Source organism: Aquarana catesbeiana, linkage group LG11 (assembly GCF_042186555.1).
Source record: "Aquarana catesbeiana isolate 2022-GZ linkage group LG11, ASM4218655v1, whole genome shotgun sequence".
Taxonomy (NCBI): Eukaryota; Metazoa; Chordata; class Amphibia; order Anura; family Ranidae; genus Aquarana; species Aquarana catesbeiana.
The window spans coordinates 191334708-191352246 of NC_133334.1; the positions used below are offsets into that span (position 1 = coordinate 191334708).

General features: G+C 42.7%; 1 protein-coding gene and 1 long non-coding RNA gene across 5 annotated transcripts in view; one reads left to right on the forward strand and one right to left on the reverse strand.

Annotated features, from left to right (window-relative positions):
• Positions 1-3016, forward strand: part of CCS (copper chaperone for superoxide dismutase) — a 277092-nt gene extending 274076 nt beyond the window's left edge. For all 4 annotated transcript variants that reach the window (XM_073605142.1, XM_073605141.1, XM_073605139.1 and 1 more), the window contains one exon: positions 822-3016. In XM_073605142.1, the coding sequence (XP_073461243.1) occupies positions 822-972 (151 nt within the window). In that variant the 3' untranslated portion in view covers positions 973-3016. The remainder of the gene's footprint in view (positions 1-821) is intronic.
• Positions 1-17539, reverse strand: part of LOC141112364 (uncharacterized) — a 237596-nt gene that overhangs the window by 147039 nt on the left and 73018 nt on the right. The gene's annotated exons all lie outside the window — the stretch shown is intronic.

Here is a 17539-nt window from a genome sequence, read left to right on the forward strand (position 1 = left end):
GTCCATCTAAAGCCACATATTCATTTAAAACTCACCTGTCCACATGGTGACAATGTATTTAGAGGACTGGATGATTCAGCAAAGTACAGACCATATTTACTACTTAATCACTTGAGTAGCTCAGTGTACCTTCCAAAGAAGACAACAAGAAGGTAGGTTTCTTTTATTGCAGAAGAGACATTGCATGTTTTCTGCAATAAAGAACCTGTCTGCTGTAGGCTTCAATCATTACCTCTGTGAACTTCTTAAATTGCAGGGGTTTACGAGTATTGTCAGACTCAAGATGCCATTATGCTAGGCTCCTTATATCATATCATTCTAAACATGTATCACAATTTACAAGAGGAATTCAACCTTCCTAGACTAAATTTTTTCCAATATTTCTAGGTACAGTCTCGCAAGAATAATTTATATTTTGAAGAATCACCTCTGAATCTTTTGGTGGTCCAATCTGTGTTTCATTTGACTTCAACTGTTCAGACTAAATATGTTATGCCATGTAAAAATGGATTGGAGATGGATAGATGCCCATTTTCTTAAGAAATGTAATTTGTTTGTACATTTTGTACATGGAATCTCAATTATGGGTAAATTGACTTTGAATTACCTAATGGAGGCTTGTCTAGTGGGCAGTTTTGAATGGAAACAAATTTCCCTGATGGTCAGATGGTTAATTTAGAAACCTAAATTGACCTAAGTCACATTTTTTTCTTTAATCTCTGTCCCTAACCCTAATTATGTCTGTAATGATTTTTTTTTTGTAAACTAGTTAAGCTAAAATTATGTTCACTCTTGCTAACTAAAGTTTCATTTTTTAATAGGTTGGTCTGTGGAATTATTGCCCGATCAGCTGGTCTTTTTGAGAATACAAAGAAAATGTGTTCGTGTGATGGAGTTACTATATGGGAAGAAAGAGACCATCCAGTTGCTGGCCCAGGACGAAAAAAAAAAGACACTCATGCTCATCTGTGAAAAACATCTGCCTTAAATTGGTAGCTTGCTTTATATCATCCACAATAAATGTATATCTACAAATTAATGGTTGATATGTACAATTTGTTCATCACTTTTGAGAGATCTGTATGACATTTGCCTGCAACATGCTGGAAAATGCTGCGATTTATATAGTTTTTATAATTAAACTGTGTCCATGTGCAAAGTGCCAGCATCAGCTAATAAATGCCAAATAAACTAAGCAGAGAGATGTTTAGCTGCTATACATTTCTGTTGCAAAGTTGCTAGTGTAACCAGGCTCTACGGTTGGCCATAAACGGAACAAATGTTATCTAGTACATAATGAATCAGCCAAAATATGAGCCATGGGTAACCCTGTTGACTCCCTCCCACTCAACAGCCTTCAATGTGAAAATGGATGGACCTAGGTAAAAAGTTGTCGGCTGAAAAGCAGCTGGATCCATTTAGATGCAGCCATTGTTCAAGTATTCTGAAAGCTGCAGGTTTCAGCTGTCAAAAAGCAGTAGCCAGCAGGTGAGATTCCTCCATCCATGCTGCTTAGTGGGGCTGAATGAGAGAAATCTTAGTGTATGGCCAGCTTAACAACTTAAGCCCCGGAAGGATTTACCCCCTTCCTGACCAGACCATTTTTTGCTTTATGGCACTGCGTCGCTTTAACCGACAACTGCGTGGTCGTGTGACGCTGTCCCCAAACAAAATTGACGTCCTTTTTTCCCCACAAAAATAGAGCTTTCTTTTGGTGGTATTTGATTACCTCTGCGGTTTTTATTTTTTGCGCTATAAACAAAAAAAGAGCGACAACTTTGAAAAAAATGTAGAAAAGTGGGTATAGGGGGCGCTGTGGTTAGTGGTATTCATTGACTATTAGTAATCCCATAACAAACAGTAAATTAAATCATATATAGAATCGCAAATAAAAGTGTTGCTTCAGATCCTCCATCTGGACAAAAAATGTTTACATCTATAAAGTCCCAACATAGTGGCAAAAGAAGAAAAAACACACAAATCTTCCAAATGTGACGATGTCTTCCAACAAAGGCTAAGTGATCCTTCACCAAAAACTTAGGAAAATCAACACCCAAAAGTGAATAGATAAGTGATCTGCTTACCAGACCAATTTGACTTCTTTCCTAAGAAAGATAGTCAAAAAGCGCTTTTGCAAGATAGTGCCTGCTCACGTATATTGGAATGGAGATTGTAAGGACCTTCCTCCTTATGGGTAAAGGCAGGATATACAAAGAGAGCGAGCAACATCCATAGCGTAATACCGTTTTAATAATAAAATCAGATAATAAAAATGTAGCCAAATGGCTCCTTACATTTAAAAGTGCCTATCCCAGCACTGGGGCTGCTGGCTTCTCAAAGAGAGTGATGTGTGGAGTTACCTCCACGTCCACCTCCATGGATGGCGTGCATTCCACCGGCTCACACCGACAACCAGCCGGACCGGAAATGGCGGTACCTGGTCATGTTTTTTTGTCTACGCCATTTCCGTCACATTTGGAAGATTTATGTGGAGGTGGAGATTGCAACTAATCCACCTGCCTCTCCACCTCAGTCAATCAAAGAAAGACTTGTACTCGTTCAGAAAATACAAAGTTTGAATGTTTTTTTTTTTCTCTTCTGGAGTTGGGCTTTAATTTCACAAGCTGGTTGATTCTGAACACATGCATATGCATGAATAAAACCTTATAAGTATGATCTCTAGGTTTTATTCTTGAGGTTTATTTAGTAATGATTGTGTGTGTGATTCACACAGAGAATGTTTGCTTGACCTTGACTTGTCTGTATTGGAAGCATTTGGCTATCATTCGAAATGAACATATACTCTATGGGTTTGATTAACTAAAACTGGAAAGTGCAGCTACTGGGAATGGAGATGACAGTTATGTGGAAACGACCAGAGCGCACATGTAACATCATCTGAACTAGCTGGAAGGGTGATACCGCCGCTAGTGACATGTTCATGCTCGAATTTTTAAACCTCAATGTAAGTGTAACCTTTATCCATTTTAATAAAAAGTTTGGCTGATTCACACTATGACGTTTCTCCCTTTTTCTATATATGATCTCTGGATATATGGGCGTTTAACCCTGCAAACATAAGGAGAAGCCATTTGAGACTTCACAAGCTGTGATTTTCCCTTCACAGGCTACCTTCTTCTTGTGGACAGAGCACCTTTTTCATTCTTTGAGCACTGGTGGACACGGAGTGGAACATTCAACATTTTACATACTTGTTATTGCTATATGCATCTTTTATTAAAGTGGACGTAAACTTGATTCATGAAATTTGAGCTGGGCGCATATTTCTGTAGTGTTTTTCTTATCTCTCTTCAAAGCACTAAGACCCATAGCTTTGTCATGCTCCGTTCTTCTGTTATTAGCCTGATAACTTTTGAAAAGCTCTCCGAGACTAGATAGAAGTGTGTGTCGGGGGAGGTTGCTATAAATAGATTAGCAGACTGCTAAACTATTCACAGGCACGCTCTGCATGTGTGGGGAGGGGGTGTGTGCCTTTCCTCCAATCAGCTGTCTTGCAGTTAATAGCAATAATCCACTCCTACAGATGAATGAGGAAGTGAAAAATCTGAAGATAGCACATATACATGTAAAACGTATGTAGGGAGATTTGTTTCATCTCTGTGTATCATCTGCAGCTGTTCACATACACTTTAAGTGTGTGGACTTGATATATGGACTTTCACTTGGCATGTTGATTGTTATTATTTGTGCACCTGTTTATAGCCTTTATGATTTAAGGTTTGTTTGGACAATTTTATTTGTGATTTTGTGATCAGGGCAAACTCATGTACACAATTTATTAATGTCAGGGGAATTATTCAATCAGATTGATTCACTTATCCCATTTGTTACCTCAGTATACAGTCATACATGTTTATTTTATGTTTAAAGGAACAGCATTTGGTTTTTTTCGTTTAGTTTTTTTATTCCTGTCCAGGATTTGGGTTGCAGCAGTTCAACATCAGACCAGTGCAGAGATATATTTTTTATCTGCACAGAAACCGATCCGCTTTCAGTTTTTTTTTTTTTTTTTGTCAAAGCTTAAACAAGCTGAATTTAGAAGCTAGAAAGTATATAATTAAATTATATGTGATCTTGCGCATAAATCTCAGTTACAGTGAATGGTTGAGAAATGTGCTGAAAATAATCGTGTGTGTACCGCAAAGTCACCAACCAATAATAAAACTTCTTCTCTTCAACGCCCACTAGATGGCATGAATCCATGTAGTGAATTACTTTTTTGGTCCATTATTGTTTTTTTCCACAAGATGGCAGTACTTGAGGATATACTATATATATATATATATATTCCTTGTGGTCATTCTTCTGAATGTCCACAAGATGGCATGAACACTATTTATAATTGGTGCTGCATAATTAATTCCTCCTAAGTCCCACAAGAGGGCGTACTACTACCACTAACCTAAGTCCAGCAACTTAGAGAATTAATTACTCTAAATTTCCACAAGATGGCAGTGTTTAAATGCCTATTCAATGTAAGAGACTTCAAGTCTCCCAATTAGGATTTTTTATTTTTGTTTTGAGTAATTTTTAATTTGTATTGAATGTTCGTCGTCTTTTAAATAGATGTCCCTAATAAATGCTGAGTATTTTACTTACTTTTTATTAATATGAAGAGATCAGATGGCCCTTTTTTAGTAAAAGGTGAATTTAACCTTTGGTCTTCAACAAAATGGTGGCTGGGTCACTTCCTGCCCAAACGATATAAATGGATGGTTCATTCATCCAATCCTGTTCTCTGAGGAAGTCATGAGGGTGTGACGTAATGCGTAACACGCAAGGCGTAAACCAGAAACCGTTCACCGTGAACCGGGAGTTTACCGCGAACCGGAAGTGGTCACCGCGGAATGGAAGTGACATATGAGGTGGCGTAAACATGCTGTTTCTGGTCTTTGTTTGGCTTATCCTTCATTTGTTTGATGTATGCATAATTTTAGCTTTAATAAATTGGTCATTTGTGGATACCGGGTTGGAGGAGATATTCACCTATTGCACCTATCCAGATTGAGTGTGGGCTCCAACACCGAGGTGATCGTCCTAGGAATGGTTCAAGGCATTTGGTAAGAGCAATGGGAGCACAATGAAGAGATATCATATGAACCACGGTCAACACATTATTTATTTTTCATCTGCCGGTGAAGACTCTTAAAAGTTTTACACATTGGAATTTTTTATTTGAATTTTTTATTGGAACTTTATTTAGTATTTTCAATGGATACATTGGGTGTTTTGCACATAATTTTGAACACTTTTTTATGAACATTCATTGTATACACCCCTTTTTTGATGTTTATAACTTGCACATGAATTGTGTTATGTATTGATCATTCCTATTTTGTTACACGTGTGAGCACATTTTTTGTAGATGAGTTTATTGGTGGAAAGTTTTATTATTGGTTGGTGACTTTGCCGCACACACGATTATTTTCAGCACTTTTCTCAACCATTCACTATAACTGAGATTTATGCGCAAGATCACATATAATTTAATTATATACTTTCTATCTTATTTAGGTGACTAGTGATCACCATATTGATTTTGCAGCATCTCCACGTTCTGTGTGTGTGTGTGTATATATATATATATATATATATATATATATATATATATATATATATATAAATTTATTTTGTATTCATTTCAGATTTATAGTAGTGCAGAGGTCCTGTATCTTTATTTATTGAATTTAGAAGCTGATTGGCTACCATACACAGCTGCACCAGATTTTGCACTGTTCAGTTTTAGTAAATCAACCCCTATGTGTATTGTGGCAATTGATGGGTGAATCTTGTTAACTGAACGCTTTCTAGTATGCTGATGATGAATCTTGTTTGATTTTGAAGCTAAAATCCCGTCTTACCTTCAGTCCTGCACAGTTGTATAGGTTTCTCTCCTGTGCTGAAATTGGATACTGTGAGCTTCGCATAATGTACATTACAGGCTGCAGGGAATCAGACAGAGCCTACTTCATTTTCTGGCTGGAGGACATTTAGCATCAAGTAGCTCTTTCATCCCCCAACCCTACTGACCCTTTCACTTATTAAATTTTAGTTATTTGAGCCTTGGGGGTTCAGCATCACATGTGGGCATTACCTAGGGCAGTCTGCATGCAAATACAGCCTGTCTACAGCCTGTCTAGGAACGCACACCTTTTCAGGCTGGCACCCATCCATCAAGGTATTTTCATATGTGCATAACTCCTCCCAAGAGTCAGTCCATTGCTTGCATCAGGTCTGAGGGTTCTTAAGAGGGGTACTGAGGCAGATAATGTGATGTTTATAGTAAGCTGCATTGTTTTCAGCACCCTGCCCGTCCCTCACACCAGTGATGATCTATGTCTGCTGATGACATCACCGGGTCTAAAATAAGATATGTAATGATATGTAATGAAGACGGATGTTCTGTTATATGATGGTGCTGATCGCTAAATCTTGCTTTGACTTTAAATGTGATGGGTGGATTTTATTTGTAACTGGAATGTCTCTATTATACTGTATGCTGATAGGCTGATCCTCTTGGTGAAGGATAGGGTGAATTCTCTTGGATAGCTGAATGATGTAAAATACAGACGAACGTATGTCTGGCAAGCATTCACTCTGTGAATCATACAGCAGATCCTTTATAAATGGGCCCCCTAGTATTCATAATATAGTTGCTGTTAATTTATTTTTCCTCAGGGTGATTGCGCAAGTGCCCAAGTAATTTATACAATACTTATTTACCAATGAATAGTCAACTTTAACAATGGCAGACAATGTACTAGAGCAGTGATGTTTCTCCATTGTTACATCGACATAATCTGTCAACATTAATAAGTTAAACTTTGCTTTAGGTAAAAAAAAAAGTAAAAAAAAGGTAAATTCTGCGCTTAGCCCAATATTAATTACCGTATTTATCGGCGTATAACACGCACTTTTTTCCCCTTAAAATCAGGGGAAAATCGTGGGTGCGTGTTATACGCCGATCTCCGCTGATTGTTTGCGATCGCGCCGACATACACATCCGAGTGTACAGATTTAAATATGGCGCCGGCGGACTCGGCGGAGCAGAGCGAGCGCCACGCCGAGATCGCAGGGACTGGGCGGAGCCGAGATGCACATAGCCGAGTGTACTCAGCTCCGCTCACAGTCACGCCTAGACCCGCCATTGGACCTGTGTTATGTCAATCATAGGGACGGGACTGGGCATGACTGTGAGCGGAGCCGAGAAGAGCCGAGTACTCTCGGCTATCTGTATCGCTGCTCCACCGAGTCCCTCCGCGGCGCCATATTTAAATCTGTACACTCGGATATGTATGTCGGCGCGATCGCAAACAATCAGCGGAGATCGTCGGGGATTGCAAGGCTGCACAGGGGCAAGGCTGCACTGGGACAAGGCTGCAATGGACACTGGGGAAGGCTGCACTAACAAGGCTGCACTGACATGGCTGCACTGGGGCAAGGCTGCACTGAGAAGGCTTCAATGACACTGATAAGGCTGCATTGATGGGCATTTAAATGTAAGTTTTTTCCCTTAAACTTCCCTCCTAAAAGTTTTTTTCCTTAAAATTCCCTCCTAAACTTGGGGTGCGTGTTATATGCCGGCGCGTGTTATACGCTGGCATATAAGGTAAGTTATGGTGAGTAATAATAAATGCAGCAATCTCAAAGAATTAAATACGGAATTTAAAAAACAATACACATGAACGAAAAAAGATGCGCAAATATTAAGTCAAGTGAAAAAAATAGGATAATCATATATATGGCCAATGATTTAAGACCGTGAATAACAACTCATGAAAAAAATTGAAAAAAAAAAGTGAAACAAATGGGTGAAAACAAATTGAAAAGGTTAATATATGTGATATACCATGCATGGTGATGATTGGTGGAATTTCACCAATCATCACCATGCTTTCCCTCTGTGACCCATCTGGGGTGGTGCTTGGGTTGTTGGTGTGCCGCCCCAGGGGGCCCCCTCAGCTCCGGGGCGTGTCATCATTGGCTGACCTGACTTGCGGGGCCCCGCCGCCTGTGCGCAAGCATATGCATGTAAGTTTGATGGGTTAGGTGTACTATGTGGGGAACACACTCCACATTTATCCAATATTTTTTCCTAAAGCATTTTTTTCCCTTAAATATGACTGTTTTCCATATCCCTAGGTTACCCTTGGTTTTTGCTCCTGAAGAGTGGCGATTAAGTCCCGAAACGCGTAGAGGTCACATCTACCTATAGGCGTACCTCACCAACAATCATGTATGAATGTTCCATTCCCACCCATTGTTTCCTTTTCTGTAACCTGTCTATCTGACACTTCAATGTGTCACATTTCCCCTACTCGTGATTTTAGCTATTAAACTGTTCATGCAATGTAATTATAAGTCCTTGTTGGAATGTATACTTTGATGAAACATAGAGTAAGAAATAGTAGCTATGTACATTTAAAATCATGTGAATATATGACAATTTTGAATATAATAAAACCTGTTTTATACCTGACTTTTTGTACCTGCCCCCGTGTGCCTCATTTAAAGTCCCGCCCTTTGCTTTTTTTTCTTTGGTATATATATTGAACCGGGATGGAGGAGGGGAGTTGAACGCCCCCTACCCAACCTCATTTAAAGTCCCAAACTTTCTGTTCTGTTTTTAAACCAATCTTTAATATATGTGATATGAAACTAAATATGATACAACATTGTATATAAATAATGTATCAAAGACACAATTAATAACACGTGAAAAAACGTAAATGCACTCAAAATTCATAAGATGGCATGGAAGCATAAAACGAACCATATAGTCCAAACAAATAGATATGTATGGAAAACGGCAATCAGAAAAGCAGAGGAGTCCCACAGAATGAGGCAAGACAGACTTGGGGGATCCTGCAAACTCTGTAATAATATCATATTCCGCTTGCACAAATGATAGCACATCAAATGTGACACATCAGTCCATACGATGGGAGAAAAAGCAGCCAGATGGTCTCTTACCAGAAACGATGGACTCTTAATTACGGGAGTCAGTCTCGCTGGGTTATCAGAAGGAATCAGCTGTAGATTTCCACTCTCCAGCCGGCTGCACACACACCTCCGTGTGTTTCTCCCTAGGTCAATGGTCTATTTCACGGACATACGGCTGCAAAGGCTTACTCCGTCCAACTACTCCAACACTTCCATGGGATGTATTCCCAGACTTTACAAGCCGGTTCGCAAGTAGTTAGCTCAGAGGTTTCCGTTTAGTAGAGTGTAATTAAAAAGAGGAGAACTTCATGTGCGGTAAAATTTTGGTGCTTTATTCCCAAACAAAGCATTTCCAAGCACATAAAAAAGGAATATATAAAAACATAAAAACACAAGACAGATTTCCAGAAGAGAGACCAGATGGATTTTTGACATTTGTTCATATCATCCTATGGGGTTAAATATAGAATGGGAGATTAACTCCTATATTAATAACAGTTGAATCCCTTTACAATATTTTAAATACTTTTTTGCAGTGCTTTAGATAAATTTTTAGAGTTTTTGATAAGGAGTGTTGATCCTGCCATGTGGGGCTATCTAGGCCGGATTGGCTACCTTTTGTATGTGTGTCACACATATCTTTGTATATGGGAATCTCAGTTCATATCAGATCCCTATGCCGTTGAAGTATGTGTTGCATTAGCCTTCACCATTTAAAAGTGCGAGATGACCTTTATGTTGTTTTAAATGTTGAGATCATTTCACACATGGGATTTATTCTATATAGTCCTTTTTGATCATCAAATATGCTATTCAAAGTTGTTGTATTTATCCTTTTGGAAGAAATACTTTACCCCCATGTGAGTCGGGTTTTAAACGATGTTGGCATAATAATGTCTCTGAATTTTTGTGGATTTCTTAATGCTTCTTGCTAAATATGTATCTCTATTATATAATTTGTGTATTTTTAATATTGATATTAATGACAAACCAAATATTTGTTATTTTTATATTTTAATTCAAATTGTTTTGTATAGTATGAAGCTTACTGTTGAAATCATACACTGATTAGGGTCAGCTAAATATAAGCTGCATATGGAGTGTATGAGTTTTATTCTTTTTATATTAATTACTGTGTAACATGTGTGATACCGACGAGGGAGCAGAACAATTCTGCCCTTCCAGTGCCATTCCTGCTGAGTATAAATTTACATGGTGGCTGATGTCTCGGACATCTCCATTCCCAGTCGATGCTTGTTACAGGGAAAGGCGTCTGTAGGAGAGAGGTCTGTGACGTCACCACGCACCAGCAGCCGTATGTCCCATTGACCTAGGGAGAAACACACGGAGGTGGAAATCTAGAGCTGTAATTAGGAGTCCATCGTGTCTGGTAAGAGGCCATTTGGCTGATTGATGTGTCACATTTGATCTGCTATCATTTGTGCAAGCGGAATACGATATTATTACAGAGTTTTCAGGATCCCCCAAGTCTGTCTTGCCTCATTCTGTGGGACCCCTCTGCTTTTCTGATTGCCGTTTTCCATACATATCTATTTATTTGGACTAAAATGTTCATTTCATGCTTCCATGCCATCTTATGAATTTTGAGTGCATTTACGTTTTTTCACCTGTTATTAATTGTGTCTTTGACCCATTATTTATATACAATGTTGTATCACATTTAGTTTCATATCGCATATATTGACCTTTTCAATTCGTTGTCACCCATTTGTTTCACTTTTTTTCTTTTTTCATGAGTTGTTATTCACGGTGTTAAATCATTGGTCATATATATGATTATCCTATTTTTTCAGTTGACTTAATATTTGCGCATCTTTTTTCGTTTATGTGTAAACTTTGCTTTAGTATTGTTTGTTATGAAACCAAGAATGTACAGTATATTACAATGCACATTGTACAATATGTACGATATGACACAATCAAAATGTCATGTACCATGGTTTGATAAAAATAAAATCACATCAGTGTAATATATCAAGACTTGATTGTTTGTTTTTCCCCTCTGTATATCATTGGTGTATTAACTCAACTCCGTGACAGAGGTAAAGTAACAAGATAGAAAGGATAAGTATACAACAGGGGTAGGCAGAGGCGTATCTAGGGTGTGGCAGCCATGGCAAGTGCCATGGGCGCCATAGGGGGGGGGGCGGCAAAAAAGCACAAAAAATAAAGTCCCACTACCCGTCCTCTCGCGGCCGCCTCCCGCTATACTCTTGTCCCCGGCGCCACGACCGGCCTGCTGGAGCGCAGCGCCGGCACAGCAAATTAGCAAGTGAGGAGGCCAGGAGGGAAGCCAGTGACAGGCGCCCCCCCTGACGGCCGATGAGTTGGTCTGGCCAGAGTGACCGCCCCTGGGTCATCTACGCAGAGATAGAGTAACTGGCGGAGGCGGAGCCTAATGCTCCGCCCAGGGCCGGATTAACATAGGGGCTGGTGGATCTGCAGCTCCAGGCCCCTCCCTCAATATAGACACATGGAAGTGGCTTGTCAATTCCTGTGTGCCTTCCTGAAGGAAGAGGAGCCCTCTGTGCACACATGGAGGAGACAAGTCAGTGCAGCCGAGTCCTGTCTCTGCCGATGCCTGACTCCTATCACAGGATCTGTTCACTCACACAGATCCTCCATGTCTGGGGGAGGGGCGCTGATGTCCTAACCAGCAGGAGCCCGGGAGGAAGGACATCTCCCATACTGTTATGATAAGGTCAGTACATTTGTTAGGGGGATGTTGTGTAATTATTGTGCTAGGGGACAGACTGCTGCTTCCCCCATGTAATGTGCTCTCTTGTGCCCAGTGCCCACCATGTCATGTGCCTTGCAGTGCCCACTATGTAATGTGCTGTGCCCACCATGTCCTGTCATGTGCATTGCAGTGCCCACTATGTAAAGTGCTGTGCCCACCATGTCATGTGCATTGCAGTGCCCCCCATGTAATGTGCTGTGCCCACCATGTCATGTCATGTGCCTTGCAGTGCCCCCATGTAATGTGCTGTGCCCACCATGTCATGTGCCTTGCAGTGCCCCCATGTAATGTGCTGTGCCCACCATGTCCTGTCATGTGCATTGCAGTGCCCACTATGTAAAGTGCTGTGCCCACCATGTCATGTGCCTTGCAGTGCCCCCATGTAATGTGCTGTGCCCACCATGTCCTGTCATGTGCATTGCAGTGCCCACTATGTAAAGTGCTGTGCCCACCATGTCATGTGCCTTGCAGTGCCCCCATGTAATGTGCTGTGCCCACCATGTCATGTCATGTGCCTTGCAGTGCCCCCCATGTAATGTGCTGTGCCCACCATGTCATGTCATGTCATGTGCCTTGCAGTGCCCCCCATGTAATGTGCTGTGTCCAGTATGTCATTTGCTGTACATTGCAGTGCCCACCATGTAATGCGCTGTGCTGACCATGTCATGTGCTGTGCATTGCATTGCCCTTCATGTGATGTTCAGTGCCCACTATGTCATGCTGTGCCTTGCAGTGCCCACCATGTCATGTGCTGTGCCTTGCATTGCCCACCATGTAATGTGCAGTGCCCACCATGTCATGTGATGTGCCATCCAGTGCCAACCATGTCATGTGCAATGCCCACCATGTCATGGCTGTGCCTTGCAATGCCCGCTATGTAATTTGCAGTGTCCACCATGTCATGTGCTGTGCCATACAGTGATCCCACCATGTAATGTGCAGTGCCCACCGTGTAATGTGCAGTGCCCACCGTGTAATGTGCAGCGCCCACCATGTCATGTGCACTTCCCACCATGTCATGTGCTATGCTGTGCCCACCCTGCCATGTGTTGTGCCCAGCATGTAGTGTGTTGTGCCCACTGTGTAATGTGCTGTGCTGTTCAACAGTGCCCACCATGTCATGTGCAGTTCCTAACATGTAATGTGCAGTTGCATTTCCCACCATGAAACGTGCTATGCCATGCAGTGCCCACCATGTAATGTGTTGTGCCCACCATGTAATCTTATGTGCCATTCAGTGCCCACCATGTAATGCGCTGTGCCCACCACGTCATGTGCTGTGCCATGCAGTGCCCACCATGTAATGCGCTGTACCCACCATGTAATGTGCTGTGTCATGCAGTGCCCACCATGTCATGTGCAGTGCCCATCATGTAAATTGCTGTGCAGTGCTCACCATGTCATGTGCTGTGTTGTGCCCACCATGTCATGTGCTGCACCATGCAGTGCCTACCATGTAATATGCTGTACTCACCATGTAATGTGCTGTACATTGTCTACCATGGCATGTGCCGTGCAGTACCCACAATGGAATGTGGTGTGCAGGGCTCATCATGTCATATGCAGTGTCCACCATTTAATGTGCTGTGCTCACAATGTAATGTGCTGTGCTGTGTCATGCAGTGCCCACCTTGTCATGTGCTGTGCAGTGCCCACCATGCTATGTGCAGTACCCACTATATAATGTGTTGTGCCCACCATATAATGTTCTGTGCAGTGCCCACTTGTAATGTCCAGTGCCCACCATGTAATGTGCTCAGCTGTGCCTGCCATGTCATGTGCTGTGCCCACCATATAAGGTCCTGTGCCCACTGTGTGCATGTGCTGTGCCCACCATGCAATGTGTTGTGTTGTGCAGTACCAACCATGTCATGTGCTGTGCCCACCATATAATGTACTGTGCCTACCTTGTAATGTGCTGTATTGGGCAGTGCCAACCGCGTAATGTGCTGTGCCCACCATTAAATGTGCTGTATCCATGTATCCACCATGTAATGTGTTGTGCCAACCATGTGATGTACTGTGCTATACCCCCCCCCGTGTAATGTACTATGCTGTGCCCCCCACAGACTCACCCCCTCACTCCCACCCCCCTCTCTCTCTCATCCCCTCTCTTTCACCCTGTTCTCTCACTCACCCCCTTCACCCCCTACCACCCTCTCTCTCTTTCACCCTCTCTCTGTTCCCCTTTCTCTCTCTCTCTCTCTCTCTCTCACCCCCCTCTCTCTCTTTAATTTAAATTTAACAAAAAATTGTTTGCGTTTTCATTTTATTTATTTTCATAAAAAGGCCCACCAACATCCTTAGCACCAGGCCCATGATGCTCTTAATCTGGGCCTGTCTATAGGGGAACATGGAGGCTGGCGACCAGGAGAAGAAAGAGACATCAGAGTAGAAAACCAATTGAACCCCCCCCAGGCAGCAGCAGCAGGTACTAGTACTGTACAGCACCTGTCACCATGATATTGATCATCTTGTGCATGTGTACCAGTAACCAGCACCAACTTCAAAGCAAGCAATCAAATATAGTGCTCAAACAATTTGGATTAAATAAATATGCTTAGCCATAGATATCATAAAGTGTAAAAAAGTGATTTGTGTTAGTAGTACCTGCTTTTGCACAAATCACTTTATTACACTTTATTTATGATATCAATGGCTAAGCATATTTATTTAATCCATATTGAGCACTATATTTGATTCGCTACCTGCTTCTGCTTGGGCCTGGCATACACACACACACACGCACATGATGATGACTTAGACCCCTTTCACACTGAGCCGCCCCGGGCGTCAGCGGTAAAGCAGCGCTATTGTAGCGCCGCTTTACCGTTGTTTTAGCAGCGCTATTCGGCTGCTAGCGGGGGCGGTTTAACCCCCGCTAGCGGGCAAAAAAAGGGTTAAATCCACAAAATGCCGCTGCAGCAGCGCTTTGCCGGCGGTATGGCAGCACTGCCCCATTGTTTTCAATGGGCAGGAGCGGTGGAGGAGAGGTGTATTCACCGCTCCTCCACCGCTGCAAAGAAGCTGCTGGCAGGACTTTTTGTGACATCCTGCCAGCGCAGCGCCCTCAGTGTGAAAGCACTCAGGCTTTCACACTGGGTTTGTAGCTGAGGCTTTTTTCAGGCGCTATGCTGGCGCTATTTTTAGCGCTGTAGCACCTGAAAAATGCCTCCAGTGTGAAAGGGGTCTTAAAGTCATCATGGGCGATTCTGCGTGTGTGCCAAGCAGACTGGGCCGGTGCTACCACTAGGCAAACTAGGCAGCCTAGAGCACCCGGTCGCTGGTGATTCTACTCCCTTTCTACCTCTGTACAGTGTCAGAGGCGATGGCACAGCATTTTTGGGTGCTGGTAAGGCCGCATTTATGGGTGCTGATGTTACTGTATTTATGGGTGCTGATGTTACCGAATTTTGGGTGCTGGACAGGGGCGCAGTTTCAGGTCTTGCCATAGGCGCCATTTTCACTAGCTACGCCTCTGGGGGTAGGCAATCTTAGAGAGATGAAGATCTAGTTGAACAACACTGATGAAGTCAAAGATCACCGGGCACAGTGTCCTGTTGTTAGGGCCGGTTCACAGCAGAACCCGATGCCAGAAAGGCATCATTTGTGTTTCCTGCATCGTGTTCAAAACGCACTTCCTTTGTGATCTACTGGGGGTGATAATAATACATTGCTAAGTCCGAATGTAGATCGCAAACGCAGTGGACACACAAAAAGTATTACAAGAGTGCAGGGTTCAGGAGTGTGTTACGCTCAGAATGCAGGGTTCAGGAGTGCGTTAAGCTCAGAATGCAGGGTTCAGGAGTGTTACGCTCAGAATGCAGGGTTCAGAAGTGCGTTACGCTCAGAATGCAGGGTTCAGGAGTGCGTTACGCTCAGAATGCAGGGATTAGGAGTGCGTTACGCTCAGAATGCTGGGATCAGGAGTGCGTTACACTCAGAATGCAGGGATCAGGAGTGTGTTACGCTCAGAATGTAGGGTTAAGGAGTGCGTTGTACTCAGAATGCAGGGATTGGGGGGGTGATGTGAAGTGTGGCAGAGGACACTGCTATGGGGGTGGCCCTGCCCATAGCAGTGTCCACTGCCCTCTTCACTCCCCACCCCAACACACACACACATTAGTGTCCTCTTCCCTGCTTCCCTCCCATAGCATTGTTCCATTGCATCCTACCTGTGCACACAGGAAACTGAGAGGTAGCACAGTTGTGGACAGGAGGCGGGAGTTGGAGCTTCTTAATTTTAAGCTGGTGATTGGTTGCTTGGGACCTAGCAATCACCAGCGGGTTAACTTGCAAAGTTGATTTGACCAGCTGCTCCCCCCCGCCCTCCGTTCTGAGCTGTGCTGCCTCTTGCTCTCCGCTATTCACTGATAACAGCGGCGGAGGAGGCTGGAGGGGAGGGAGAGAGCAGGACCGAAGGGGCGGCGGAGACAGCTGGGGGTGGAGAAAAAAACGCCAGCTGGAAGTAAAGGGTCCTACCTGCAGGCGACAGGTAGCCCATGATCGATGGGTTGCCAGCCCCCACATACAATAATAAGCTAGGAGGGGGTGGGTAACATTGCTACCACATGGGTTCGTGTAGAGGGTGAAGCATGGGAATAATTGATCGGAGTTCTGACTTTACTCTGGCTTTTCTGAGCTGCATATTTTTTCCAGGGTGGTGCTCATTTTCACAAGGACATCAGCAACGACAGCCCTCATGTTTGTCTCTGGAAAGGATACTTTAAAGTAAATCTTTCCAGAGGGAAATGCTTATTCTGGAAATGCTTGTTTGACTGTCATGCTCTAGCTTTAATACTTTGAGTCATTAACAGATTGTATAGGAATGCAGGCAGAAGACAGAAGCTAGTCTTAAAGTGTTACTAAACCCAGGACCCTGCATTCACTATATCTGGTCTCCCACAGTACACAGAACATGGAAATGCAATTATTTTAGTAAATATAAACTACTAAATACCTTTTCTCATCAGCAGTATATAGCAGTCTTATGACTTCTCTCAATGTCTGATTAAAGCTTGTAGGAGGAGTTTTCATTCGCCTCTGTCTGACCTATGAGGCTGCATGACCCTTGACCCTCTGTCTTGACAGTGTTGATTGGCCCTTTACTGATCACATGCACCCCCCCCTCAAAAAAAAACAATAAAACCTCTCTAGCATTACACACCAAACTGAGCATGTGCAGCTTGCCCCCAAGGCTCTGTTATATCAGATGTATTGGGCACTATGGAAGAAGGGGAGGATCAGAGAAGACAGAATCAATTTTTACACAATGCAGAGGATTAACCCCTTAGGTTTCACAGTGAGTATAGCACGCATGCTTTACTGCATATACAGACTGATTTTACTGCTGTGGGTTTAGTAACACTTTAATATAAGTCTAAGATCGGACAGCACCTCCTGGATCTCATCCTGTCTACATGTGCATATCACATTCTTTAAATGATCAGATTTGTCTGTGTATATGTATACACAGTGATATCTCGGTTCCGAAACGCTTCTGTTCACGAACAACACGGTTCGCAAACAGAATGCCGCGTACACACGAGCGGAATTTCCGTCAGAAAAATCTTGGATGGTTTTTTCGATGGAATTCCGCTCAAGCTTGGCTTGCATACACACGGTCACACAAAAGTTCGCTGAACTTTCGACCGTCAAGAACGCGGTAACATACAACACTATGAGGAGCCGAGAAAATTAAGTTCAATGCTTGGGAGCATGTGTCGAATTGTTTCCGAGCATGTGTAGGAATTTTGCGCGTCGGAATTGGTACAGACGATCGGAATTTCAGATCGGAATTTTTTCCGAAAAATT